The sequence below is a fragment of the Pelodiscus sinensis genome, chromosome 3 (assembly GCF_052426305.1).
Source record: "Pelodiscus sinensis isolate ZL-2025 chromosome 3, ASM5242630v1, whole genome shotgun sequence".
In the NCBI taxonomy this organism is placed as follows: Eukaryota; Metazoa; Chordata; order Testudines; family Trionychidae; genus Pelodiscus; species Pelodiscus sinensis.
Genome location: NC_143054.1, coordinates 4,183,942 through 4,210,723, shown reverse-complemented (window position 1 = coordinate 4,210,723; position 26,782 = coordinate 4,183,942). Strand labels below are relative to the sequence as shown.

Below are 26,782 nucleotides of genomic sequence, written 5' to 3'. Positions count from 1 at the left end.
GAAAGAAGTGTAACCCACAGGCTAAGAGTCCAGCCTTAGTGAAGGGGTGGGTGGCATTCAGCTGATGGAGTAGAAACTCACGGCTTTAACCCCCCACAATCCCAGGCAATGCTCCGTCCACATTTTTTCCCATCCGCGTGCGGAATAAATATTGTTCGGTGCGCCAAAGCACGCGCAGATGTGCACCACCAGAAGAAACACATGCTCCCGGCTGTGGGGGCTCTGCTAATCATCTGGGCAGCACCTGAATCTCTCCTAGGAGGCTGCTCAAGTGCTCAGCTTACAGGGAGCACTGGGCCCAGGTTCAATCCCGCCTACGGGCTGGATCCATTTTGTGTAAGGAAGCCCACCAGACGCAGCTCCCATCGGCCGGGTCGGCAGAGTGTGCGACTCACGAGCACTGAGGAGGCAGCTGCTGAGGGGTCCCAGGGTGAAGATGTCTTCCCCTGCTGCCTGGCCGCCTCCTCACGCTCCGTATTTGGGCTTTGAATGGGCCATTTGCAGCTGGGATACTGTGTGTGTCTAATTCCTCACGTGAAATCACCGCCACTTGTGACCAAGCGCCCCCGGGGCTGGTTACGAAACATGGGGCGAGGGGAGGGAAAGGATCCTGAAAGCCTTTGTGAAATGGAAGGAAACTTTCTGATGGGTTTCCTGCCAGCTCTAGTGTCCTGTGACAAACGAAACCCGAACGTCCCACAGTCCGTCTGGCAAGACAAGAGAGAGGCCTGGCTGGGGCTTGCATTGAAAATGAATGGGGGAAGGGGAGCTGGTGTTTGGGGATGGAGTGAAAGGGGGAGGGGACCTCGGGAAGGAGTGGGGTGGGGCCTCAAGACGGGGTGGGGCAAGGTCTCCAGCATGGGGCGGGGCAGTGGGCGGGGCAAAAGGGTTGCTTTTTCTGGAATTAGAATATCGGCAAACCTAATTCTGATTGGCTAATCCAGGAGGTTGCTGGGCCCATTGTCACCTCACAATGGAGGGGGAAATTCTGAAGTTGACACGTGCCTCTTTTCAGCCAATCACAAGGCAGGATTGTGTTTGTCTCTGTGACAAGCAGGTTCCGAGCCGGTGGCTGGCAGAGGCGCCGTGGGCACTGCCGTGGGCACACCGCAGAGTGGGAGCCAGGCTGTGCTGGAGGCACCAGGTGACCCGAGGGCGCTAAGGCCGTGAGCGTTGCTGGAAAACGCTGGCTGCATTCAAGGGCCCTTGGCCTTAACCTAAGCCAGGCTCAGCATCTCCCTTGCTTCCCCTCCCTGCAGGTGTCTGGGGGTGGCCGCTGCCCCCGTAACCTGCCACGGCAGCTGGGCGTGGATCTGCTGTGGCCACCGGAGCTGCTGGTGCGAAGCAAGTTGGGAGGGTGCTGAGCTGTGAGGACCAGGTGACGCCAGCTCAAGTCATCGCCTTCATCTGTGTGTGTGTCCCGCGCTGGTGGGGGGGGAAGCGCCTTCGGAGGGGCTCAGGGCTCCTGATCCCAGAGCTCACAGCCCCCCTGGGGACGGAGCAGGGGGAGGCGGCAGGGAGCAGGGGGGGCTGTAGGCAGAAGGACGGGGACCCTGCAAGACGCCCGTAGGGGGCTCAGTTTGGGGACGCGAACGGCCGGGTGGGATGTGGGTTGGCGATGGGGGAGGTGCCGGCCTTTGCATGTAAACGGGAAACGGGCCGGTGTCAGACGATGACGAGGGTTGGCCGTTGCTGGGGGGAATCAAGGCGGAGATGAGAGATCGTTACAATTAGTGTTACCATGGCGCCTGGGAGCCCACGTCATGGGCCGGCCTCTGTCATGGCTCCGGGGACCATTCACATCCTGCGCGTCCCTGAGCAGCCGGCGCCAATTGGGAGATCCGTCTGCATCTTGCCAAGCACCTCCGCTCCGGTTCCTGTCCGCCCGCCTGTCTCTGGGTCTCTCTGTCTGTCTGTTTGTACGGCACCGGGGAGGTTGTGTCGGGGCCAGTTTTGTCTTTATGTCTCTTCTCTCCAGCGTCCCAGCTGACTGCAAACCATGAGGCTTCTCCCCCTGCTGCTTGTGCTGCTCTTAGGGATCTGCCTGGCCCCTGCAGGTGAGATGTCCGTACTGGAGCCGGGTTGTATCGGACCCTAAATATTTCCACTGGGTGGTGACGGGGGAGGAAGAGGGTCAGCGGTGCAGCAGATCTGGCCCCTTGAGTTCCACGTTGCATAGCAGGTTCCAATGGAGAATGTAAGTGAAAACTCAAGGAGTGACATCCTGGACCTGCCCTCCCCAACTTAGACGGAGGCGGGATTCACTTGCCACACTTATTTCGAGTGGTGATCTGATTCCGCGTGATAATCACTCGTGGTTTGAACCCAGCATCACAATTTCCTCCCAAAAGCCTTGGAGAAGGAGGTAGGGAGGGAGCTCAGCTGAAAAACCAGCCGCTGGCTCCCCCAGAACCTGAGACAGGCGGGTCCACGTTCCAATCTTCAGTAGGGTCTGAGCTTCCCCAAAATGTAGGGAAAAGACTTGGGGCATCTGAGCAGTGCTGTTCAATTCAGGGCCCCAGTCTCCTGAGTCCTTTGGGCTGGGTGAATCTTGCCTCAGGTTTCATTCTCCTCTACTCCGGTGTTTACTGGGGATCTGAACGGTCAGCGTGTTGCTGTTCCTTTAGGCAAGTCTTGCAGGACTTCTTTATGGGGCCATCTCCAAGGGGCAGAGTTCAATGGGCGTTAGGAGTCGACCAGCCCAGTCCCTCTCCGGGAGTTTCTCGAGCTTTTCGTCCTGGCCTTTGGCCCGCTGTCAAACTTGAGATCTTGCCTCTCCCCTCGCAAACCCAACTCTCCTCCTTGCACAGCGCGTGGCCAGCGCATGACTCGGGATCTCAGACACTGCCTGGAGAAAGGCGGGACGTGCCGCTACAACGACTGCGATGACGACGAAGTGGAGATCGGCACCTGCTACCACCATACCATGATATGCTGCCGGGATTAGGAGGGGAAGCTACCCCAGAGACATCCCCTTCCCAGATGCCACCAAAACGTCTGCTCCTTGTCTTCTTTTTTAATTAAAAATCAGCTGGTGTTAAATGACGTGTCTCCGATGCGTCCACACCCTGGCTACGTCTACACTCGCGGCTTCTTGCACAAGTAATATGCAAATGAGGCTACGCGTGGAATATCACTGAGCCTCGTTTGCATACCTAATGAACCACCATTTTTTTCAGAAGAGGCTTTTGCGCAAGAAGGAGCATCTACACCACCCCTGCTTGCACAAGAAAACCCTCTTGCGCAATGCCGTTAAATTAATGGAGATTGCCTAGCTCCTAGAACTGGAAGGGACCTTAAAGGTCATTGAGTCCAGTCCCCTGCCTTCACAGCAGGAGCAAGTACCATCCCTGACAAACTTTTGCCCCAAATCCCTAAATGGCCTCCACAAGGATTGAACTCACAACCCTGGGTTTAGCAGGCCAATGCTCAAACCCCTGAGCTATCCCTCTCCCCAAAGTAACAGGTGTAATCCTGAAAAGTACTAGGTGTAACGGCGTTGCGCAGGAGGGTTTTTCTTGCGCAAGAAGGGGCGGTGTAGATGCTCCTTCTGGCGCAAGAGCCTCTTCTGAAAAAAATGGTGGCTCATTAGGTATGCAAATGAGGCTCGGCGATATTCCACGCTTAGCCTCATTTGCATATTACTTGTGCAAGAAGCCGCGAGTGTAGACACAGCCCCTTTGTGTAACAGGGGGCCCAGAACTGGACGCAATACTCCAGATGAGGATACTGGATGTTCAAGAGCAAGATGATGGGCAAGAAAGCATGTTTTACTAGGCCCTAAGCATTCAAGCTCACACAGAGTTCTCCAAGTCTGGGAAAGAGGCCCAGAGCCTCACAGCTAAATACAAGGAGATAAGATATGTTGCAAGAGACCATTCAAGGTGGAGTGGGCAATTAACATATCTACAGGTACAGGGGGCTGGAGCACATGACCTACGAAGGGAAGCTGTGGGATTTGGGTTTGTTTAGCCTGCAGAAGGGAAGAGTGAGGGGGGATTTGAGAGCAGCCTGCAACTCCCTGCAGGGGGGTCCAAAGAGGCTGGAGAGAGGCTGGTCTCAGTGGGGGCAGGTGGCAGAACAAGGAGCGATGGGCTCACGTTGCAGTGGGGAAGGTCTAGGGTGGAGATTAGGACAAACCATTTCCCTAGGCGGGTGGGGAAGCCCTGGGCTGGGTTCCCTAGGGAGGGTGTGGAATCTCCATCCCTAGAGGTGTTTCAGTCCCGGCTGGACCAAGCCCTGGCTGGGATGATTGAGTCGGGTGGGTCCTGCTTTGGGCAGGGGGCTGGACTCGGTGCCTCCTGAGGTCTCCGCCCGCCCTAGGAGTCTAATACTGGCGTTTTGTGCCGATAACAGTTCCCAGCTCATCCTGCTTGTGCCCAGGCTGGGACTAGAACGAAGATCCCTTGGATTCTGTGGGTCAGTCCACCCCACACCCCCTCGCTCTCTCCGCCCGGCCATTCACCCCCGTGCTTGCACCTGGGACCTTCTCCTTAGAGACGGGTCTGGAGCCAAGGCCCCTGGACTCTGGGGGATCCGGCTCTGAGATACCAGAACCAGCCGCCTGCAGCATGGAGTCAAAGCGGCCTGCTTTGAACCGGCCAGAATCACAGATCTCCTGGCAGGAGAGCCCCCCGAGCGGCGCTTTCCCAGGAGGGGGGCTGGGGGAGCCCCGAGTCAGCACCGAGCCTAGAGACCGTTCCCAGTCACTGCTGGTTCTTTATTGGGCGCGCTCTCGGACACGGCGCTCGGAGCTGCACAGACACCGATCGGGACAGTCCCTGGCTAAGAGACGGGCTGCAGAGGGCAGGGCTGGGAGCCAGAGAGATCGGGGCTGGGTGCCCATGCGGGGCCGGCGTGGAAGGAGCCAGTCTCCCAAGGAGACAGGCTGGGGAGCTTCCTTTCTCTCGCGCCGCGCCGGCCTCCCTCAGTAAAACGCCCTCTCCAGGTAGGGGTTCAGGAACATGCCGGTGGGGTCCAGCTCCTCCCGGATGGCGCAGAACTGCCGGAAGCCGGGATACATCTTCTCCAGGTCCTTGCGGGTGCAGGTGTGAGCCTGCGAGAGAGCGACCGTGGCACCCGGCGAACCCCCAACAGGGCACCCGCCGACACCAGCATCCTGCGCTGGGCTGCAGAGACATAGGGGCGCCCGCGCAGCCCCGGGCGGACCCCGCGCGAGTCCCGACCCCAGAGTGTTACCGGCGCAGGGGGCGGGCGGCTCCGTACGTACGGGAGCGGCTCGAGCGCCCGCCCTGCTCGGGAACCCCGGGGGCTCCGTACGCGCGGGAGCGGCTCGAGCGCCCGCCCTGCTCGGGAACCCCGGGGGCTCCGTACGCGCGGGAGCGGCTCGAGCGCCCGCCCTGCTCGGGAACCCCGGGGGCTCCGTACGCGCGGGAGCAGCTCGAGCGCCCGCCCTGCTCGGGAACCCCGGGGGCTCCGTACGCGCGGGAGCAGCTCGAGCGCCCGCCCTGCTCGGGAACCCCGGGGCTCCGTACATGCGGGAGCGGCTCGAGCGCCCGCCCTGCTCGGGAACCCCGGGGGCTCCGTACGCGCGGGAGCGGCTCGAGCGCCCACCCTGCTCAGGAACCCCGGGGGCTCCGTACGCGCGGGAGCGGCTCGAGCGCCCACCCTGCTCAGGAACCCCGGGGGCTCCGTACGCGCGGGAGCGGCTCGAGCGCCCGCCCTGCTCGGGAACCCCGGGGGCTCTATACGCGCGGGAGCGGCTCGAGCGCCCGCCCTGCTCGGGAACCCCGGGGGCTCTATACGCGCGGGAGCGGCTCGAGCGCCCGCCCTGCTCGGGAACCCCGGGGGCTCTATACGCGCGGGAGCGGCTCGAGCGCCCGCCCTGCTCGGGAACCCCGGGGGCTCTATATGCGCGGGAGCGGCTCGGGAACCCCGGGGCCACAACGGCTGGAGCTGGGTCCCCCGGCCGCACCGACGCGCCACGACGCAGCCCCTCTGGCCTGGCCTGCGTCCCCGCGGCCACAAGGCAGGGGCTGGCCGAGTCGCAGCAGCCCTGGGCTCTCCCAGCCCCAGCCGGCCCCGGGAGCTTGCTGGCGGGCGGGTGGACCGAAGGCGGCTTGGTCTCAGACCGGAGCCGGGTGCAGTGTGGACAGACCCTCTGGGCTGTAAGGGACCACCTGGCTCACCCACGAGCTCCGCAAGGCCCCGTTTGCCCCGTGGGTCCAGACTGAACGCTGAGCCGCCCCCCTTAGCCCCTTTGCCCTGGGAGGATCCACATCTCCCTGCCCCCATCTAACGAGGCCTCCCCCTCCTCCCGGGGGGACAGCGGCCGATTCCTGCCACCCCAGCCCCACCTGGCCCCACGTGGCCTCCTGTGCACCTCAGGGCCCCCGGGTCGGGAGTGGGGGGGCTGGGAGCCGCAGCAGGGAGATGGGGCAAGGCGGGGGGAGGGGCTGGGGGGTTCCCGGACAGGACTCTGCCTTGGGGAGCATCCAGGCCGGTCCCGCCCCCCCGGAATGTGGTTCAGGGTTTCAGGGGCTGGGTGACCTGGCTCCTCCCTGGGCAGCCGCGTCGGTACCTTGGCCCAGTGCGGTCGCCCCCCGGCCTTCTTCATGATGCTCTCGTAGGCCAGCCAGTAGTCCAGCCGGGGCACGTCCTTCCCGTAGGGCCTGCGGGCACAGGGCAGCGTCGGGGGCTGGCTCCTGCCTCCCCCCCCCGCCACGGAGGGTCTGGCCACAGGAGGGGGACAGAGCCGCTCCCCGTGGCAGGGCTGGATCCTCCTGCCCCTCCCGGGGGGCTGCTCACGGGAGCCCGAGCCCCTGGCTGGGGGCTGCTTCTGCTCCCAGCCCTGCTCTGGCCGCAGTGGGGCTCGAACCTGGGCCCCTCCGTGCCAGACGCAGCAGCCGCTGCCCTGGGAGCATCCCAGCTGGCTGGCGCCTGGGGCAGCCGCTGCTCCAGCTCCGAGCGGGGCCAGAGACGCCCTGTCCCTGAGCCGGGGAACCCTGCGCCCAGGGAGCTGGGGGGCTGGCAGGAGCCCTTCCCATGTGGGGGCTGGGTCCCTGCTGGGCAGCACCCCAGGAAAGGGCTGGGACCCATCGCAGGGGGCTGGGACGGGGCAGAGCCCCGGAGACCAGGCGGGGGGACGTGGCCGGGTCTGTGCTTGTCCAGCCCTGCGCCGAGGGGCTGCAGGGCCTCGCTGGGGCCCCTAGACCCCCCACAATCCCAGCAATGAACAGCGAGTCCCAGTCAGACCCCCCCGGGGCAGGCCGGAGCAGCCGGCAGCTCTGTCATCGAGTGGCCATGAGCCGAGCAAACCTGCATCCCAGCAGCCACAGGCCACAGGACCGGCCCGTGTCCATGCCCCACCCGCCATGTGGGGAAACTGAGGCACGGGGCGGGGCTGTGGCTGGCCCAAGGACCCCGGTGACGGTGCTGGGAACAGGCACCCGGGCGCCCGACCCACCAGGCGAAGAGACGGCTGCAGGCGGCTCCGGCTTGGGCTGCGCCGTCCCGTGGGCCCCCGGCCCCGCTGGACCCGCCCCCCACCAGCCCCTACCTGTACATGATGACGTTCACGTAGCAGCTGTCCCTCTGGAAACAGGGGCTCAGCAGGATGTCGTCGCCCCGCGCAAAGCGCACCTCCACCGGGTAGTGCGCCACCAGCCCGGGGCTGTTCTCCAGCGCGGCCTGCAGCTCCCGCAGCGCCTCCCGCGTCTTCTCACTGCCCAGAGCAACCCCCCCCCCGGCCCCGTTAGCCCTGGGGCGCCCTCGCGCTGCCGGGCCGTCAGCCGGCCTCCCCCAGCAGCGCCTCCCGCGTCTTCTCACTGCCCAGAGCAACCCCCCCGGCCCCGTTAGCCCTGGGGCGCCCTCGCGCTGCCGGGCCGTCAGCCGGCCTTCCCCAGCAGCACCGGGCCAGAGCCCCACACGCCCCCAGGGCTGGGAGAGGGGGGATGGGGCGGGACTGAGGGGCAGGGGCAGAGCTGGGGGGCCAGGGTTGGGAGAGGGGGGATGGGATGGGACTGAGGGGCAGTGGCAGAGCTGGGGGGGGTCAGGGCTGGGAGAGGGGGGATGGGGTGGGACTGAGGGGCAGGGGCAGAGCTGGGGGGGGTCAGGGCTGGGAGAGGGGGGATGGGATGGGACTGAGGGGCAGTGGCAGAGCTGGGGGGGTCAGGGCTGGGAGAGGGGGGATGGGGTGGGACTGAGGGGCAGGGGCAGAGCTGGGGGGGGTCAGGGCTGGGAGAGGGGGGATGGGGTGGGACTGAGGGGCAGTAGCAGAGCTGGGGGGTCAGGGCTGGGAGAGGGGGGATGGGGTGGGACTGAGGGGCAGGGGCAGAGCTGGGGGGGCAGGGCTGGAAGAGGGGGGATGGGGCGGGACTGAGGGGCAGGGGCAGAGCTGGGGGGGCCAGGGCTGGGAGAGGGGGGATGGGGCGGGACTGAGGGGCAGGGGCAGAGCTGGGGGGGCAGGGCTGGGAGAGGGGGGATGGGGCGGGACTGAGGGGCAGTGGCAGAGCTGGGGGGGGTCAGGGCTGGGAGAGGGGGGATGGGGTGGGACTAAAGGGGCAGGGGCAGAGCTGGGGGGTCAGGGCTGGGAGAGGGGAGACGGGGGTGGGACTGAGGGGCAGTAGCAGAGCTGGGGGGGTCAGGGCTGGGAGAGGGGGGATGGGGTGGGACTGAGGGGCAGTAGCAGAGGTGGGGGGTCAGGGCTGGGAGAGGGGGGATGGGGTGGGACTGAGGGGCAGAAGCAGAGCTGGGGGGGTCAGGGCTGGGAGAGGGGGGATGGGGTGGGACTAAGGGGCAGGGGCAGAGCTGGGGGGGTCAGGGCTGGGAGAGGGGGGATGGGGCGGGACTAAGGGGCAGGGGCAGAGCTGGGGGGGTCAGGGCTGGGAGAGGGGGGATGGGGCGGGACTGAGGGGCAGTAGCAGAGCTGGGGGGGGTCAGGGCTGGGAGAGGGGGGATGGGGCGGGACTGAGGAGCAGTAGCAGAGCTGGGGGGGTCAGGGCTGGGAGAGGGGGGATGGGGCGGGACTGAGGGGCAGTAGCAGAGCTGGGGGGGTCAGGGCTGGGAGAGGGGGGATGGGGCGGGACTGAGGAGCAGTAGCAGAGCTGGGGGGGTCAGGGCTGGGAGAGGGGGATGGGGTGGGACTGAGGGGCAGGGGCAGAGCTGGGGGGGTCAGGGCTGGGAGAGGGGGGATGGGGCGGGACTGAGGGGCAGTGGCAGAGCTGGGGGGCAGGGCTGGGAGGGGGGGATGGGGTGGGACTGAGGGGCAGAGGCAGAGCTGGGGGGGCAGGGCTGGGAGAGGGGGGATGGGGTGGGACTGAGGGGCAGGGGCAGAGCTGGGGGGGGTCAGGGCTGGGAGAGGGGGGATGGGGTGGGACTAAGGGGCAGGGGCAGAGCTGGGGGGTCAGGGCTGGGAGAGGGGGGATGGGGTGGGACTGAGGGGCAGTGGCAGAGCTCGCGGGGCAGGGCTGGGAGGGGGGGATGGGGTGGGACTGAGGGGCAGAGCTGGGGGGGGGGGTCAGGGCTGGGATAACAAAGGGGCGATCGATTGACGGGGCCGTTCTCACAGAGCCAAGACCCTGCGAGCTAAGCTGGACCCAGAGCCCCCCCCCCCCTCAGAAAGCCGGGCCCTGCAGGACGGGCCCCCCGGGAAGCTGCTCTGAGTTTCTGTGGGTTTGTTTGCAGCCCCCCCCCCCCCCGGCTCCTGGGGGTGACCCCACGGGCCAGTCCCTGCGGCTCAGCGCTGCCGGCCCTGGGGAGGCGCGTTGGCCCTGCTGGGGCCGTGTGAGAGGAACCGGAAAGGGAGGGGCCGGTGGGGGCCCCAGAGCCCGGTTCCCAACTGGCCCCAACGTGGGACAAAACCAGCGTGTGCCCCACTAGCCCCCTATCGGGGTAACCCAGGCCCAGCCTGCCAGATACCGGGCACCTCCCGCCCTGCAGCCTCAGCGGGGTTAGGCCACGGGGAGCTAGGATCGGGGGGGGGTCACATCTCCGATAGCTCAAGACCCCCCCTCACCCCAAGCCCGGCTGGGCTAACGACTCGCTCAGCCCTGGGGAGGCTTCCTTTATACAGACTTTATACACCCCCCGCACGGCCCCGGCCCCGCCCGGCAGCCCCCGCACGGCCCCGGCCCGCCCGGCACCCCCCCCCGCACGGCCCCGGCCCCGCCCGGCACCCCCCCCCCGCACGGCCTCGGCCCCGCCCGGCACCCCCCGCACGGCCCCGGCCCCGGCCCGCCCGGCAGCCCCCGCACGGCCCTGGCCCGCCCGGCACCCCCCGCACGGCCCTGGCCCCGCCCCCCGCTCACATGGGGATGGCCCTGGCCCGCCCGGCACCCCCCGCACGGCCCTGGCCCGGCCCCCCGCTCACATGGGGATGGCCCAGTCCTGGACGTGCTGCCGGAAGCGACACTCGTAGCTGAAGATCTTGTAGCTCAGGTTGACGTTCTCCACCTTGCACGTGAAGAGGAGCCAGAAGAAGCAGCGATTGACCCAGCGCACCAGGCCGGGCAGGAACGTGCTGCCGGAGACGGAGAGAGATCAGGGCGGGGCGGCCCAGGGAGCGCCCATGTCGACACGCCGCCCCGGGGACCCAGAGCCGTGTGGGGCTGGACAGGCCCCCCTGCGCCGAGGCAGGGCCAGGACTGGCTCCGACACGCCGCCCCGGGGACCCAGAGCCGTCTGGGGCTGGACAGGCCCCCCTGCGCCGAGGCGGGGCCAGGACTGGCTCCGACACGCCGCCCCGGGGACCCAGAGCCGTGTGGGGCTGGACAGGCCCCCCTGCGCCGAGGCGGGGCCAGGACTGGCTCCGACACGCCGCCCCGGGGACCCAGAGCCGTGTGGGGCTGGACAGGCCCCCCTGCGCCGAGGCAGGGCCAGGACTGGCTCCGACACGCCGCCCCGGGGACCCAGAGCCGTGTGGGGCTGGACAGGCCCCCCTGCGCCGAGGCAGAGCCAGGACTGGCTCCGACACGCCGCCCCGGGGACCCAGAGCCGTGTGGGGCTGGACAGGCCCCCCTGCGCCGAGGCAGGGCCAGGACTGGCTCCGACACGCCGCCCCGGGGACCCAGAGCCGTGTGGGGCTGGACAGGCCCCCCTGCGCCGAGGCAGGGCCAGGACTGGCTCCGACACGCCGCCCCGGGGACCCAGAGCCGTGTGGGGCTGGACAGGCCCCCCTGCGCCGAGGCAGGGCCAGGACTGGCTCCGACACGCCGCCCCGGGGACCCAGAGCCGTGTGGGGCTGGACAGGCCCCCCTGCGCCGAGGCAGGGCCAGGACTGGCTGGTCTGTGATAGCCCGGGGGGCCTGGCCCGAGGGCCGTGACTTGCTGTGGCAGACGGGGGAGGAAGCTGCGAGGGGGGAGGCTCTTCTGGCTGTGGGTGTGTCGCACGGGGAGGAGCTCGCTGGGGCGTGGGGGGGGGCAGCTCGTGAAAAGACGAGGGAGACTAGGTGGGAACCCAGCAACCAGGGGTAGCGTGAGAGCTCCACTCCGCGCCGGCTGCCGGGGCGCTGGGCAGCAGGGACAGGACTCAGATCCTTCCGCTCCCAAGCACAGTCCCTCTTGCCCCCCTGAGCAGAGGGGGAATCGCCCTCCGCAGTAGAGAGTCTCTGACACATAGAGCGGGGTGGTTTTGTTTTAACACACTAGCCCCAGGGCTCTGTGCCCCTCCAGGAACGGAAGCGCCGGGCTGTGGCAAGGAGGGAAGGGCAGGTCCCCGGCTCTGACAAGGGCCCCGGAGCGTTTCTTACGCCGGGGGGGGGGGATTTTAGATCATGTTCCACGTTTCACCCAGGGGTGCGCCCACCTCTCCCTAGCGGGGGGCACATCTTCGCAGGGAGCGTGTGGCTCCCAGTCGCCCGCCCCGCGTCCCCCTCCAGTCGGTCATGGGACAGCCCAGGACTGAGCTGCGCAAAGAAGCGACTGAGCAGCCGGGCAGAAGGAGCCAGCCCCACGGCCCAGCCAGCCAGTGCCCTATGGACGACTGCTCGGCACCCCCAGTGTACACCGAGCATGGCTGATTCCTGGCTATTGACAGGGGCAGGGTTGCTAGCTGCTAACAGTCCCAAGCACGTACCGGATGCGTTAGAGCCTCAAGGTGCTTGGGAAACATCAGCAAACCCTCACCACCCTCCGTGCCTCGGTTTCCCCATCTCTGCAATGGGGTAACGGCTGGGATAGCACCGATGGGGAAACTGAGGCACAGAGAGGGGGCGAGTTCTGAGGTCAGCAGCAGAGCCAGCACGACAGCCCGGGCTGTTCCCGATCCCAAGGCAAGTTCCTGCCACTCCAGCCCCGCTGCCCTGACCTAACTGAGGTCGGCCAGCGGGTCGCCTCTCCTCCCAGGGCTGGATTTATTCTGGAGACGCGGGGAACACACAACCCCACGCAAAGCCCCGGCAGCCTGGCCGTGCTGGTGGCCGTAGCCCCACGTGGGCTCCTTCCCGGCCACGCCCGCCACACGGCGCCAGGCGAAAACGCCCCCAGAACCCAGCCCTACCTGAGCCAGAGCAGGAACTCCAGCAGATAGTACCCGACGGCGTAGTCCCAGAACCAGCTGGTGGAGGAGGACGGAGGCTGCAAGGCAGGAGGCGAACGCTCTGGTCAGAGGTTCCCCAGGCGGGGGCAGACCCGGGCCCCCTTTGTCTGTCGCTCCAGGACATTCCCGCGGACGGCAGGAAGCGTCAGACGGACGCTGGGGAATGAGGTGGGCAGAGCAGAACTGCACGGCTCAGACCTGGCCAGGAGCTGGGGGCCTGCCCTTGTGAAAGGCCTCGAGGGAGGTGGGGTCCACTCACCCCGCCCAGCTGTAAGAGAGCACCCCCGGCTGCACAGCGCCCCCTACGGGGGGGACAGTGACCTACGCCCAGAGGTAAGCGGGGAAGAAACACCGGGAGGAAGGTGCGGTGGAGGAGGGCCCCGATCCGTATGGAGAAGGTCGGACAATCAGCAAGTCAGCGAAGGGTCTGTACACGAACGCAAGGAGCCTGGGACCAAGCAGGAAGAACTGGAAGTCCTGGCCCATTCGGAGATCTACGACGTGACTGGAATAACGGAGACTTGGTGGGACGACTCACGTGACGGGAGCACGGCCCGGGAAGGGTGTAGACTGCTCAGGAAGGACAGGCGGGGGGAGAAGGGGGAGGAGTGGCTCTGTATGTCAGAGAGCAGACGGATTGCTCAGCGCTCCAGGATACAGAGGGACTACGTCTAGACTGGCTTGATTTTCCGGAAATGCTTTTAACGGAAAAGTTTTCGGAACAGAGCGTCTAGATTGGCAGGACGCTTTTCTGCAAAAGCACTTTTTGTGGAAAAACGTCTGTGGCCAATCTAGACGCGTTTTTGCGCAAAAAGCCCCGATCGCCATTTTCGCGATCGGGGCTTTTTTGCGCAAAACAAATCTCAGCTGTCTACTCTGGGACTTTTGCCCGAACGGGAGCAGCATAGTATTTCTGCAAGAAGCCCTGATTTCTTACAGTAGGACGTCAGTGTTCTTGCGCAAATTCAAGCAGCCAGTGTAGACAGCTGGCAAGTTTTTCCGGAAAAGCGGCTGATTTTCCGGAAAAACTGGCCAGTCTAGACACAGCCAGGGAGAAAAGCCTGTTGAGAGTCTTTGGGTCAAACTCAGCGGCGGGAGCAACAGGGGTGATGTTGCTGGTGTCTGCTGTAGAGCAGATCAGGTGGAGGAGGTAGACGAGGTTTTCTTCAGACAACTAAGAGAAGCCTCCAGATCGCAGGCCCTGGTTCTCATGGGGGACTTCAATCACCCTGACATCTGCTGGGAGACCAATGCAGCAGGACACAGACAATCCAGGAAGTTTTGGGAGAACGTTGGGGATACTTGGTACCAGTGCTGAGGGAACCGACCAGGAGCCGTGTGCAGCTTGACCTGCTGCTCACAAACAGGGAGGAACTAGGAGGGGAAGTAGAGGTGGGTGACAACCTGGGCAGCAGGGATCATGAGATGGTCGAGTTCAGGATCCTGACCAAAGGAAGAAAGAAGAGCAGCAAAATACACACCCTGGATTTCAGAAAAGCAGAAAAGCAGAGAACTGATGGGCAGGATCCCTGGGGATGTAACATGACGGGGAAAGGAGTCCAGGAGAGCTGGCTGCATTTTAAAGAAGCCTTATAGAAGGCACAGGAACAAACCATCCCGACGTGCAGTAAGAAAAACAAATGTGTCAGGCGACCAGATTGACTTACCGGCGAAATCCTTGCCGAGCTTAAACACAAAAAGGGAGCTTACAAGAAGTGGAAACTTGGACGGATGACGAGGGACGAGTATAAATATATTGCTCGAGAATGCAGAGGAGTAATCAGGAAGGTGAAAGCGCAATTGGAATTGCAGCTGGCAAGGGATGTGAAGGGGTAAGAAGAAAGGTTTCTACAGGCATGTTAGCAAGAAGAGGGCGATGAGGGAGCCTGCGGGGCCCTTACTGGCTGAGGGAGGTAACCTAGGGACAGATGATGTGGGGAAAGCTGAAGTACTCGATGCTTTCTTTGTCTCTGTCTTCACAGACAGGGTCAGCTCCCAGACAAATGCACTAGGCAACACAGTGTGGGAAGGAGGTGGGCAGCCCTCGGTGGAGAAAGAACAGGTGAAGAACTATTTAGAATAGCCAGACATACACAAATCCATGGGGCCAGATCTAATGCACCCGAGGGGCTCAGGGAGTTGGCAAATGTCATTGCGGAGCCTTTGGCCATTATCTTTGAAAACTCGTGGAGATCAGGAGAGATCCCGGATGACTGGAAAAAGGCGAATGTAGGGCCCATCTTTAAAAAGGGAAGAAGGACGATCCAGGGAACTACAGACCAGCCGGCCTCACCTCAGTCCCCGGAAAAATCATGGGGGGGATCCTCAAGGAATCCATTTTGAAGCACTTGGAAGAGGGGAAGGTGACCGAGAATAGTCAACATGGATTCACGAAGGGCAAGTCCTGCCTGACCAATCGGATTAGCTTCTCTGATGCGGTAACTGGCTCTGTGGACGTGGGCAAGTTGGGGGATGTGATAAACCTTGAGTTTAGCAAAGCTTCTGATACGGTCTCCCACAATCCTCTTGCCAGCAAGTTGAGGAAGTCTGGATTGGATACATGCACTGTGACGTGGACAGAACGCTGGCTGGACTGTCAGGCCCAGCGGGTCGTGATCGCCGGCTCCGTGTCAGGCTGGCGGTGGGTTTCAAGTGAAGTGCTCCAAGGATCAGTTCTAGGGACGGTTTTGCTCAACATCTTTATTAATGACCTGGATGAGGGGATGGGTTGCACGCTCAGCAAGTTTGCTGGTGCCATTAAGCTAGGGGGAGAGGTAGATGCCCTGGAGGGCAGAGATCGGGTCCAGAGTGACCTAGACAAATGGGAGGATTGGGCCACAAGAAATCTGATGAGGTTCAACAAGGACAAGGGCAGAGTCCTGCCCTTGGGACGGAAGAATCCCAAGTATTGTTACAGGCTGGGGACCAACCAGTTAAGTAGAAGTTCTGCAGAAAAGGACCTGGGGATTCCTGTGGATGAGAAGCTGGATCTGAGTCAACAGGGCGCCCTCTAGCCAAGAAGGCTAACGACATGTTAGGGTGCATTAGGAGGAGCACTGTCAGCAGATCTAGGGAAGTGATTGTTCCCCTTTACTCAGCTCTGGGGAGGCCAGATCTGGAGTATTGTGTCCAATTCTGGGCCCCCCACTACAGAAAGGATGTCGATTAACTGGAGAGGGTCCAGCGGAGAATGACCAAAATGATTCAGGGCTGGAGCACATGGCCTATGAGGAGAGGCTGAGGAATTTGGGCTTGTTTAGTCTGCAGAAGAGAAGAGCGAGGGGGGATTTGAGAGCAGCCTGCAACTCCCTGCAGGGGGGGTCCAAAGAGGCTGGAGAGAGGCTGGTCTCAGTGGGGGCAGGTGGCAGAACAAGGAGCGATGGGCTCACGTTGCAGGGGGCGAGGTCTAGGTTGGAGATTAGCACAAACCATTTCCCTAGGCGGGTGGAGAAGCCCTGGGCTGGGTTCCCTAGGGAGGGGTGGAATCTCCATCCCTAGGGGTGTTTCAGTCCCGGCTGGACCAAGCCCTGGTGGGATGATTGAGTTGGGCTGGTCCTGCTTTGGGCAGGGGGCTGGACTCGGTGCCTCCTGAGGTCTCCGCCCGCCCTGGGGTTCTAGGATTCTAGGACTTGAAGGCCACCGGCTCAGCAGCCCCATTTCCCCCAGCGCCGGCCAGGCAGGGCCCTGCCCAGGGAGAGGGGATCCTGGGCCTGGGAGAGGCGATCGCAGGACGTCCTGCGCCTGACCCTCCCCGTGGCATGGCCAGCCCCCGGCGGGGCGGTTTCCTCGGCGCTGGGCTCTGGCGCTGCGTCTCGGCCGGTGCCGGGCTGGTCCCTCCTTGCTGCCGGGGCAGGTGTCCCCCTGACCCGGGGGGTGGAGGGGCTGGGGCGGGAGCGGGGCGGGCGGTACCTTGTCGGTGTGGTCCTGATAGATGACGCTGACGTTCTCGCTGTGGGGGAACCACAGGAAGCGGAAATATTCCGACCGCTGCAGGTGGCTGTCCAGGTTGTCCAGCACCTGGGTGGGAGAGACCAAGCGCTGTGAATGGGCGGGGGAGCCATGGGACCCCCCCCCCCCCACGGCAGCTGTGCAAATGGTCCCCTCCCCCGCCTTTAGAATACTCAACAATCCAGCCAGACACCCCCAGGAGGGGGATGGTCCATCCCCACGGGAAGCGCTGGGTTCGGGTCATGCAGGGAGTCGGGCGGGGGGGGGGGGCTGGAGGCCGGATCGGGGCTTGGAGGCTGAACTCCCCCTGCCCAGGCAGGTCCCGGCAGGACTGTGTGAAACGTTCCCATGAAATCCGTAAAAGAACCAAGCCCGGGAAACGGCTTCGAAGATCAGAGCCACGGCCACAGCCTCCTAGCGCGGCTCCGGGCTAGTGACGGCGCCGAGGCCTGAGACCGGCCAGGGGGACTCGCGGCAGCTCGCGGCCAGCGCGGCCGGGCTCCGAGGGAGGCTGGGTTCAAAGCCAGCGCAGAACGGCGAGTCCCCGTCAGTCACTGGGTCGGCCTGTGCCAGTCTCCTCCAGCGACCCATTTGTTCTCCCCTGGGCCGCAGCCAAACTGCACGCGAGGGGCGCAGGGCACGTGGGGCATCTCCCGGCCGGCTGCCATCGCACCCCCCCGCCCCGGCCGGAGCAGCCCGTCCCGCCTGCACGGCACCAGCGTCAGAGAGGGGCCTCTCGTTTTGTGCTGCCGCCTCTACTCCGGGCATTACGGTACCTCCTGTAGGGTGGAGGGGAAGCTGGTCTCCACCAGGCAGAACTCGGGCACGCACTGGAAGGTGACGCTCAGGACCACGCCCAGGCAGCCCAGGTGCAGCCGGGCAGCCTGGAAGATTCGGGGGCTGGCGGACTCGGAGCACTCCAGGATCTGCCCGGACGCTGTCAGCAACGTCAGCGCCACCACCTGTCGGGGAGACGAGGATGCGCCACTGCCCGGAGGCTGAGCGCAGCATCCCCACCCCCGCAGGGCAGGGGCTCTGCGCCCTTTCCAGCCCCTGGGCCCCTGCCAAGTGGGGGGGTCTGGGTGGGGGTTTGGGCCCAGAAGGGAACTTGAGGTGAGGGATCAGGGTGCAGGAGCAGGTGGGAGGTCTGGGCGGGAGTTTGGGTGCAGAAGGGAGCTTGGGGTGAGGGATCGGGGTGCAGGAGCAGGTGGGGGTCTGGGTGGGAATTTGGGTGCAGAAGGGAGCTTGGGGTGAGGGATGGGGGTGCAGGAGCAGGTGGGGGGTCTGGGCGGAGTTTGGGTGCAGAAGGGAGCTTGGGGTGAGGGATCGGGGTGCAGGAGCAGGTGGGGGTCTGGGTGGGAATTTGGGTGCAGAAGGGAGCTTGGGGTGAAGGATCGGGGTGCAGGAACAGGTGGGGGGTCTGGGAGGGAGTTTGGGTGCAGAAGGGAGCTTGGGGTGAGGGATCAGGGTGCAGGAGCAGGTGGGGGGTCTGGGCAGGAGTTTGGGTGCAGAAGGGAGCTTGGGGTGAGGGATCGGGGTGCAGGAGCAGGTGGGGGGTCTGGGAGGGAGTTTGGGCGAAGGAGGCGATTGTGACCTAGGACATAGGACTGGGGTGCACTAGGGGTGCAGGGGTTTGGGCTCATTTCCCCCCAGCCCGTCCTGGCAACGTCCCTCCCAGCCCAGTCCCTGGTCCCCACCAGCCCCGTTCCGCCAGCCCCGGCCTCACCTGGGTGGGCAGGATGCCGTGTTTGATGCCCGTGTTGTGCGTCCCCGTGCCGATGACCCCCGCGGCCGCCACTTCCGAAACAGCTCCCAAGCTGCAGACACACAAAGACCCGTCACGGGGCAGGGCGCTGGGGGGGCTGTGCCCGGGTGCGTCTCGAGTCGATATTAATTAACCTGACGTCCGAGGGCCGCTAATGGCCAGCTGCCCCAGACCAGGGCCTGCCAAGCCAGCGTAAGGCGCCCGCGGCTGCACCTCAGTCCCCGCTGAGATCACAGGCTGCCGGGCGGGGACCAGACGTGGGCCGGACACTCCGATTCCAGACGGCCCCTGTGCTGCTCGCCCAGGACCTGACGCTGATCTCAGGGAACACCCCACCCGTCCCCCAGCCCCCGGCACGGATCCGGCGCCAGGCAAGCGAGACGTGCAGGGGGCAGGCTGAGCCCTGCCTGCTTCTGGGCACGGAGGGGAACGGTCACAGCACACAGGCTGCAACGGGACCCCGCTCCAGGCCGCCTTCCCTGCAAGCCTCCCCCATCCCCGGCTCGCAGCCCTGCTGACGGGGAGCTGCCTCCGTGGCTGAGCCAGCTGGGACAGCGCAGGGGGAACCGACCCGCAGCCCAGCACACCGACCGCCTGGGCTGCTGGCTGCCACCGGTGCCCCGCGGACGTCCCGGCCCTGGGGAGGTGCTCGCCGGGGTGGGAATTCGGAGCCAGGAAAGCGGCTGGAAGCGGTTTGCAACTGGCCAGTCCGCCCTCCCGCGTTGCTTTTCCCGCGCGCTGGGGAAGCGCTGGCTCGAAATCCAGCCGCAGCCCAAATCTGCCCCCTGGAGCCAGGGCCTGGGTAGGTCGCCGCGTGCAGCGCCGCAGGGCTAAGTACCACGACACCGTCCCTGCCCTGCCGCGAGAGCGGCGCCCGGTCTGCGGGAAGGGACCGTCGCTCACCACGTCTCCACGGCGCCGGGCACGCTGGGGCCTGACCTCCCTGGGCCCGCCCGAGAGCGAAGGGACGGAGCCGGGGACTCGGTTCCTCTTCCCCAAGCGCAGGCGCGTGCCGACCGGGAATGGCCGTGCGGCGGGAGATGGGGAATGCGCCTGTGACGTAGTGGGGGTAACCTGCTAACTCTCTGGCTGCTGTCTGTAGTTCCACCGAGCAGACAAGCGATGAGTCACTATGCAGAGGGTATCCCAACTGGTTTGGCCAGCTGACCCCCATGGAGAGGAACAAAGGGAGGTGGATGCTGCCCTGGCTGGGGGGCAGGGCTGGAGGAGAGGGAGTTAGTTCCTGGCTGGAAAGCAGGGGAGAAGGAGCTGGGGAGGGGGCTGGGACTCCCCTATCTCAAGGGGGGCACTGAGGCCTCTTAGCCCCAGTTCCTGTAACCAGATTGCATCTGTGCTGTGCTGTATCCTGGAGGAGCAATAAACCACCCTCAATTCTACTGGCTGGTGGAGTCTGTTTGTGCCATTTCGGGGTGCAGGAGACGGGGGACCCCCAACGCGCCGTCACAGCGCCCCACCCCCGTGCGCCTACACTGGCCTGGAGCCCCCCGGAACGGATCGTTTCCTGCCGCAGTGACCCCTCCGCTCTAACACTACGGTGTGTGGACACTCGTACCCCAGAGCAGAGGTGCCTTTACGCCAGGTTAGCTCAGCCCGGTAGGTCTCCTGGCCTAGATCCTGGCTGGGGCATGGAAGGGCCCGAGGCTCATGAGGGCGTCTGGCGTGGGTCACACAGCCAGCCCAAGACTCACTCACTTGGGCAGGGCCAGCCCGTGCTTGCTCAGCTCCACGTTGAGATCGGAGAGCAGGATCCCCGCTTCCACCGTCACTCGCCTCTTCTCCTCGTCCACCTGCAAGAGACGAGCTGTGAGCGCTGGGATCCGGGTCGGGAGAGACCCCTGCTGCCTGGCCCAGCCCTGGAGCAGCTCACACCGAGAAGCCCCCAGGCCGGGCGGCCGTGCAGAGCCGGGCGGCGAAAGCCCCTGTCTCCGTAGCCGTCCTGGCTCCCGATGCGCCGTGTCTGGGGAGGGATGGGCGGGCCGGGGGGCTACTTGCTCTAAGGCTCCCCCAGCTCCGTGAAGGGTGGGGGAGGGGCCCCCCAGTCGTGGGACCGCCCCACAGGACAAGGAACCAGGGCTGGAGCCAGACTCCCGAGACGACCGGCTGTTGGGTCAGATTTCCCGTCTCCCCGGCGGGTTTAGTCTCCGGCGCCCGGCAGCTCTGCTTCTGGACAGCAGGCCGGGATAAAATCAGCTCCCCTGATCTCTCCAGAAGGAGGACGTGGAGCCCTTGTTAGGGATGCGGAATCTCGGTGAATTGACTAGTCGAGTAACCACATGAATTCGTATTGGTTAGTCGACTGTTCTATAGTCCCTGGGATGGGCGGGCTGGCAGCCAGCGCGCTCCAGCCCCACTGCCACTCCCTGGATCAGAGGCAGCAGCATGGGGCACCATGCAGGATCTGGTCCGCGGGGGGAGACAGTTTAAAAACCTCCCCTCACGGACCAGCTGTCTGTTGCCCTGATGCAGAGGCAGCAGCGCAGGGTGGAAGCAGCCCCTGTCCGGGAGAGTCTGAGCTCCTGGACCCGGCGCAAGCCAGGACTGAACCCGGCTGCCTGCCTGTCTGGCTCCTAACACACTTTAAATGCCGAACTGCAGCGAGGATCGGTCCTGGACTGAGCCAGGCTGCCGAAAGGCCGCAAGGGTCACTCAAGAGAGTGAACCGCCCGCTAATCTCAACTGGGTGTTAACTCTGAACCCTACCAACGACCATGGCAATATTGGCATTGGTATCCCTTCTGTGGCTGATCAAAGCAGGGAAGAAAGGGGGACTAGGGCTGTATTACGATCCCCCGTCTGGTGTGATCAACCCCTCGTTCTGGCCCCTGCGTGAGCACTGTGTGGGGGGCAGCCAGAGCTCAGGAAAGCACCATCCCTAATTATTTTGTCTGAGAAATGTCGCTCCAGGAACATCTCAGATTCTGGCTTCTGATTGGACGATGCACAAATGATGTCACTCCATGCAGGGCAAGCAGGAAAGAAGGATAAGCTGGAAGAGCGCCACAGCGCCTGTGATTGGTGTGCAGAGTGGGCGGAGCTTGATTTGTGGGCGGGGCTCAGAGGCCCACCTCTCTTTTCCCCACGTCTGCAGCCCGACTCCTGCCAGGCACAAGTTCTTTGTTGCGCTGGGGGGAGGGGCAGCGGTTTCGCGCGGATTCCGGGGTCTGTGTCACCGCCCGGCACAGATGAGAGCACCACCAGTGTATTGTCACGTCCAGCGGGTCGCAACGTTTCGAATGTAACGGAACTTTTTAAAACGAGGCCCGTTGTTTAGGATACGTTTGCCGATTTCCCCCGGCACCTTGGGTTTCTCACCTGCTGAAAGTTCTTGATTTTGGCCCATTTCAAAATTTGGGGGTTTCCCCGACATTTCAAATGAGATAAAATTTCAATTTTTTGTCTGTGGTTTCCCCTCCCTTTCTTGATGCACTTTAACTGTTGTCGTTACTACTATGACACATATGACTTGCAGAATATCTTCCTGCCCCTGTATACAACTATGGGACGCCCACATCTGGAATACTGTGTACAGATGTGGTCTCCTCACCTCAAAAAAGATATTTTGGCCTTGGAAAGGGTTCAGAAAAGGGCAACTAAAATGATTAGGGGTTTGGAACGGGTCCCATATGAGGAGAGGTTAAAGCGACTGGGACTTTTCAGTTTAGAAAAGAGGAGACTGAGGGGGGATATGATAGAGGTCTATAAAATCATGAGTGGTGTGGAGAGGGCCGATAAAGAAAAGTTATTTATTAGTTCCCTAAATAGAAGAACTAGAGGACACCAAATGAAATTAATGGGTAGCAGGTTTAAAACGAATAAACGAAAGTTCTTCTCCACACAGCGTGTAGTCAACCTGTGGAACTCCTTGCCAGAGGAGGCTGTGAAGCCTAGGACTATAATAGAGTTTAAAGAGAAGCTGGATAATTTCATGGAGGTTAGGTCCATAAAAGGCTATTAGCCAGGGGATAAAATGGTGTCCCAGGCCTCTGTTTGTCAGAGGCTGGAGAGGGATGGCAGGAGACAAATCGCTTGATCATTGTCTTCGGTCCACCCTCTCTGGGGCACCTGGTGCTGGCCACTGTCGGCAGACAGGCTACTGGGCTAGATGGACCTTTGGTCTGACCCAGTCCGGCCGTTCTCATGTTCATTCATTGACCCCAACGTGTCCCCGCCCCGTGACGCTCTGGAGACAGCCCACCGCCTGGCAAAGCAGGGACCCGCTGTACCTTGAGGATCTTGTTCATCTTCCCCAGGTGAAGCATGAAGTCATCCGTGCAGGCAATGTCGGAAGGGGAATGGCCCCCCCCAACCACCTTCACCGTCTTGCTCCGCTGCCGGGCCAGATCCAAAATCTGCAAAGACATCACCCTGCAGGCCATCTCCCTTGCAAAGGCGCTGAGAACCCGCCACCCACGGGACTCGAACCCAGGACACTTGCACCCCAAAGCAGCTAGAAGCCCGTTTGAGCCGGATGAGACACACTACACAGGGCAGTGCGTGCGGTAACACGGCTGTGCTCTCCAGGCCACTAGAAGGCGCAGAGCATCACAACAGCGCCCGTGCGGAGCACTGCAAGCCCACGGGATCCCCGGCTCATTGTGCGGCGGCGTGTGTCTGCGCAGGGCTCGGCACGCGGGAATGCACCGGGCAGTCGCCAACACGCCGCACCCAGCAAAATCCAATCTACCTGCCTCAAAGGGGCACTGACTGGTGTATGCACCCTGCACCCCGGGGGAAATCCACTGCCTGCAGACGGCCACGGGAGGTCTAGGCACCCTTACATCAGGGCTTCACTGGATTGCAGGGGGCCCAGGCCTCCTGCGGCGACCCCCAGAATGTCACCCCGAGATTCTCCTCCCGCTCCCCCTCCCCTGCTGCTTTTTGCTCAGGACAATGCGGGGTCCTGCGGCACCTCACAGACCAAAAACATATTCGGGCAGAAGCTTCCGAGGGCTGGAGCCCACTTCGTCAGATGCACGAGGTGGAAACGTCCCTCTGGCAGGGATCTGTACACACAGACACACAAAGCGGGGCGTGCGGCATTGCTGGGCGGAGGGGGGCCTCCTCCTCACCTCTCTGATCTCCTCCACCGATGTCGGCTGGAAGTACAGTTCGGGGGAGGAGCCATACGTCTGAGCCCAGTTCTGGAATTTGACCCCTTCCTGGCCGTGAACCTAGGAGAGAAACAGATGAAAGCTGACAAAGGGAAAGATTTTTCCCCCTCACAACATGTTTTAACCTGTGGAACTCCCTGCCAGAGGAAGCTATTGAGGCAAAGAAATGAACAACATTGCAAAGGGTCTGAAGAGTGATATGGGTACAGACACAGGCAGAGTGAGCATAATTAATAACAGCAGAATTCTAGAAGGGCTATTAATCTTTGGACATCATTCTTCAGGACTTTTGCCAGTCTGTAAATACGAGCCCAGGATGTGAGCTCTGCGGAGGCAGATTATCCCATAGACACCTGCTGGGGGGGTTCTTACCCCTTTCCCTGAAGCCTCTGGGGTGGCCCTGCCAGAGAGAGGACCCTGGCCGGTGGGTCTGACGCAGTCTGGCTGGGCCATTGCCCCCTTGGCAGCAACAGCCAATGGTCAAAGCGAGAGGAGAGGGGCCGACGGGACATGGAGCAACGAGCAGCCCCTGGAATCGCCCTCCGAGGGCTGGGATGCTGGGGGAGGGGCTGCTTGAGGGAGCCAGGCCCCTTCTGTCCCTGACATCCCCCCCCCCCACTACAGACCCCTCCCTGCTTCCCTCCGACCCGTGACACCCCGACTGCTCCTTGTTCCCCGTGCAGAGCCAGGCCCACCCCCTGACTGCCTGCTCCCTGTGTAGAGCCCCCACCCCTCTACCCCGACTGCTCCTTGTTCCCCGTGCAGAGCCAGGCCCACCCCCTGACTGCCTGCTCCCTGTGCAGAGCCCCCACCCCTCCACCCCCCCACCCCGACTGGCCCTGCTCCCCCTGCAGAGCCCCCACCCCGACTGGCCCTGCTCCCCCTGTAGAGCCCCCACCCCTCCACCCCGACTGGCCCTGCTCCCCCTGCAGAGCCCCCACCCCTCCACCCCGACTGACCCTGCTCCCCCTGTAGAGCCCCCACCCCTCCACCCCGACTGGCCCTGCTCCCCCTGCAGAGCCCCCTCTCCCCTCCCCCCGACTGGCCCTGCTCCCCCTGCAGAGCCCCCACCCCTCCACCCCGACTGGCCCTGTTGCCTGTGCAGAGCCCCCACTCCTCCACCCCCCCGACTGACCCTCCTTCCCACCCCCCTGACCCTGACCCCCCACCACCCCGACTGGCCCTGCTCCCTGTCCAGAGCCCCCAACTTCCTCCCCCCCCCCCCCCCCCGGACTGGCCCTGCTCCCCGTGCAGACTTGGATTGTCAGGGCATGGTCAGCCCCCTCCCCCCCCATTCCCACTGTCCATATTGGGGCGGGGGGGCTGCTATTGCCTCCAGACCAGCGCCCTGAGCCCCTCAGCCGCGGCTCCAGGCCCAGCGTCCCAGGGCAGGAGTCCAGGGCCCCGCCCAGCCCAGGGACCCCGACTCCTGCCGGCAAAGGGCCGGGTGGGGCCACGGCTCCCGCGCGGGGGCTGGAAACCCCGACTGCCCCGTCCACACGGCCAGGACACTGGTGACCCCCCCTGAGCCCCTCCCCCCGGCACCCCCTGCTCGGCCCCTCCCCACCCAGGGCCCTGGCTGCAGGCCCTCCGGGGCCTCACAGCTCCCACCTGGTCTCCTCCAGCTCCCCCCCCCCCGAACATCTCCCAGGCGCTGGAGCCGCCGTGCGGCACCGACTCCCCATCCCGTCCCTTGGGCTGGACTCCGGCCCCCCCTTGCTACGGCGCTGGGGGGTGGGACCCATCACTGCACTGTCTGCTCTCTGCTGGGGGGGGGGCAGCTACAGCCGGCTCCTGGCCCTGGCCTCTCTCACCCGTCCCTTCAGCAGGGGTGCAGAGTGGGGGGCCCCAGCTTAGGGGGTGCAGAGTGGGGGGGCCCAGGTTAGGGGCGGGGATCCCCAGGTTAGGGGGTGGGGAGTGGGGGGGCCCAGGTTAGGGGGTGAGGATTGGGGGGCCCCAGGATGGGGGTGGGGATCCCCAGGTTAGGGGGTGCAGAGTGGGGGGCCCCAGGTTAGGGGGTGGGGAGTGGGGGGCCCCAGGATGGGGGTGGGGATCTCCAGGTTAGGGGGTGCAGAGTGGGGATCCCCAGGTTAGGGGGTGGGGAGTGGGGGGCCCCAGGTTAGGGGGTGCAGGGTGGGGATCCCCAGCTTAGGGGGTGCAGAGTGGGGGGGCCCAGGTTAGGGGGTGGGGATTTCCAGGTTAGGGGGTGCAGAGTGGGGGGCCCAGGTTAGGGGGTGGGGAGTGGGGGGGCCCAGTTTAGGGCGTGCAGGGTGGGGATCCCCAGGTTAGGGGGTGGGGAGTGGGGGGGCCCAGGTTAGGGGGTGGGGAGTGGGGGGGCCCAGGTTAGGGGGTGCAGGGTGGGGATCCCCAGGTTAGGGGGTGGGGAGTGGGGGGGCCCAGGTTAGGGGGTGCAGGGTGGGGATCCCCAGCTTAGGGGGTGGGGCGCACAGGGGCTGGGCTCGCCTTGCTGCCCCCTGTGCTGAGCAGTGACCCCCCCCCAACAGCGCCAGGCAGGTTCATCGGGCAGGACCCTCCCCGGACCTGGGAACCCTAAAACCGGAGCCCTGAGGCCACTGACCCCCCCGCCCCCCCCCCCCGACTGTCCCCCAGGCCGGTGTCGGGCGGGGCCCGTTTGCTCCAGCAGGAAGTGGGGGGGGGGGCTTAGGGGAGATTTTGCCCCCCCCCCCGAGGTTTCCCCATCGAATCCCTCCCGCACGTGCCCCCATCCCCGCGCTGCCGGGTCCGGCCGCCCCTCACCATGGTGCCGGGCGCTGCTCCGCTCCCGGGCGCCTGGCTGCTCGGCGGGGCGGGGCGGGGGCCAGCCGGGCTGGGAGGGCAGCAGGGCGGTGCCGAGTCACCTGGGAGGGGGCCGCCCCCAGGCCGAGCAGGGCTAATGAGTAACCGCCCTGCCCGGTCCCTGCCCCCGGCCAGAGCCCCTCGGAGCGCCCTGACCCTGGGAGGGGCAGCCGGGGGGCAGGGTGCTGGGGGGGGCAGCCGGGGGCAGGGTGCTGGGGGGCAGCCGGGGGCAGGGTGCTGGGGGGCAGCCGGGGGCAGGGTGCTGGGGGGCAGCCGGGGGGCAGGGTGCTGGGGGGGCAGCCGGGGGCAGGGTGCTGGGGGGCAGCCGGGGGCAGGGTGCTGGGGGGGGCAGCCGGGGGGCAGGGTGCTGGGGGGCAGCCGGGGGCAGGGTGCTGGGGGGGCAGCCGGGGGCAGGGTGCTGGGGGGCAGCCGGGGGCAGGGTGCTGGGGGGGGGCAGCCGGGGGGCAGGGTGCTGGGGGGCAGCCGGGGGCAGGGTGCTGGGGGGGGCCGCCGGGGAGCAGGATGCTGGGGGGGCAGCCAGGGGGCAGGGTGCTGGGGGGCAGCCGGGGGCAGGGTGCGGGGGGGCAGCCGGGGGGCAGGGTGCTGGGCTGGCTGGCACCGGAGAGCCAGCAACCGGGCACGTCC

The 26,782-nt window shown here is 64.9% G+C and overlaps 1 protein-coding gene and 1 long non-coding RNA gene across 4 annotated transcripts; one reads left to right on the top strand and one right to left on the bottom strand.

Annotated features, from left to right (window-relative positions):
* Window positions 1-1,020: 1,020 nt before the first annotated feature.
* Window positions 1,021-3,042, top strand: LOC142827721 (uncharacterized). 2 transcript variants are annotated; one of them, XR_012902423.2, is made up of 4 exons: window positions 1,021-1,144; window positions 1,260-1,378; window positions 1,979-2,057; window positions 2,811-3,042. It is a non-coding gene; the product is annotated as an uncharacterized LOC142827721 (long non-coding RNA). The 2 variants fall into 2 exon arrangements; XR_012902422.2 differs by having other exon boundaries at window positions 1,260-1,411.
* Window positions 3,043-4,699: 1,657 nt separating this feature from the next.
* LOC142827720 (L-gulonolactone oxidase-like) lies at window positions 4,700-26,232 on the bottom strand. 2 transcript variants are annotated; one of them, XM_089776984.1, is made up of 12 exons: window positions 26,099-26,232; window positions 23,300-23,401; window positions 22,454-22,579; window positions 19,923-20,017; window positions 18,171-18,261; window positions 17,221-17,406; window positions 16,406-16,513; window positions 12,458-12,534; window positions 10,331-10,480; window positions 7,520-7,684; window positions 6,542-6,632; window positions 4,700-5,056 (listed from the first exon to the last, which is right to left on the bottom strand). In XM_089776984.1, the coding sequence occupies exons 1-12, from the start codon at window positions 26,099-26,101 to the stop codon at window positions 4,928-4,930; spliced, it is 1,323 nt and encodes a 440-aa protein (XP_089633110.1). In that variant the 5' UTR covers window positions 26,102-26,232; the 3' UTR covers window positions 4,700-4,927. The 2 variants fall into 2 exon arrangements, with proteins under 2 accessions (XP_089633110.1, XP_089633109.1); XM_089776983.1 differs by lacking the exon at window positions 26,099-26,232 and adding an exon at window positions 23,714-23,926.
* Window positions 26,233-26,782: the final 550 nt, after the last annotated feature.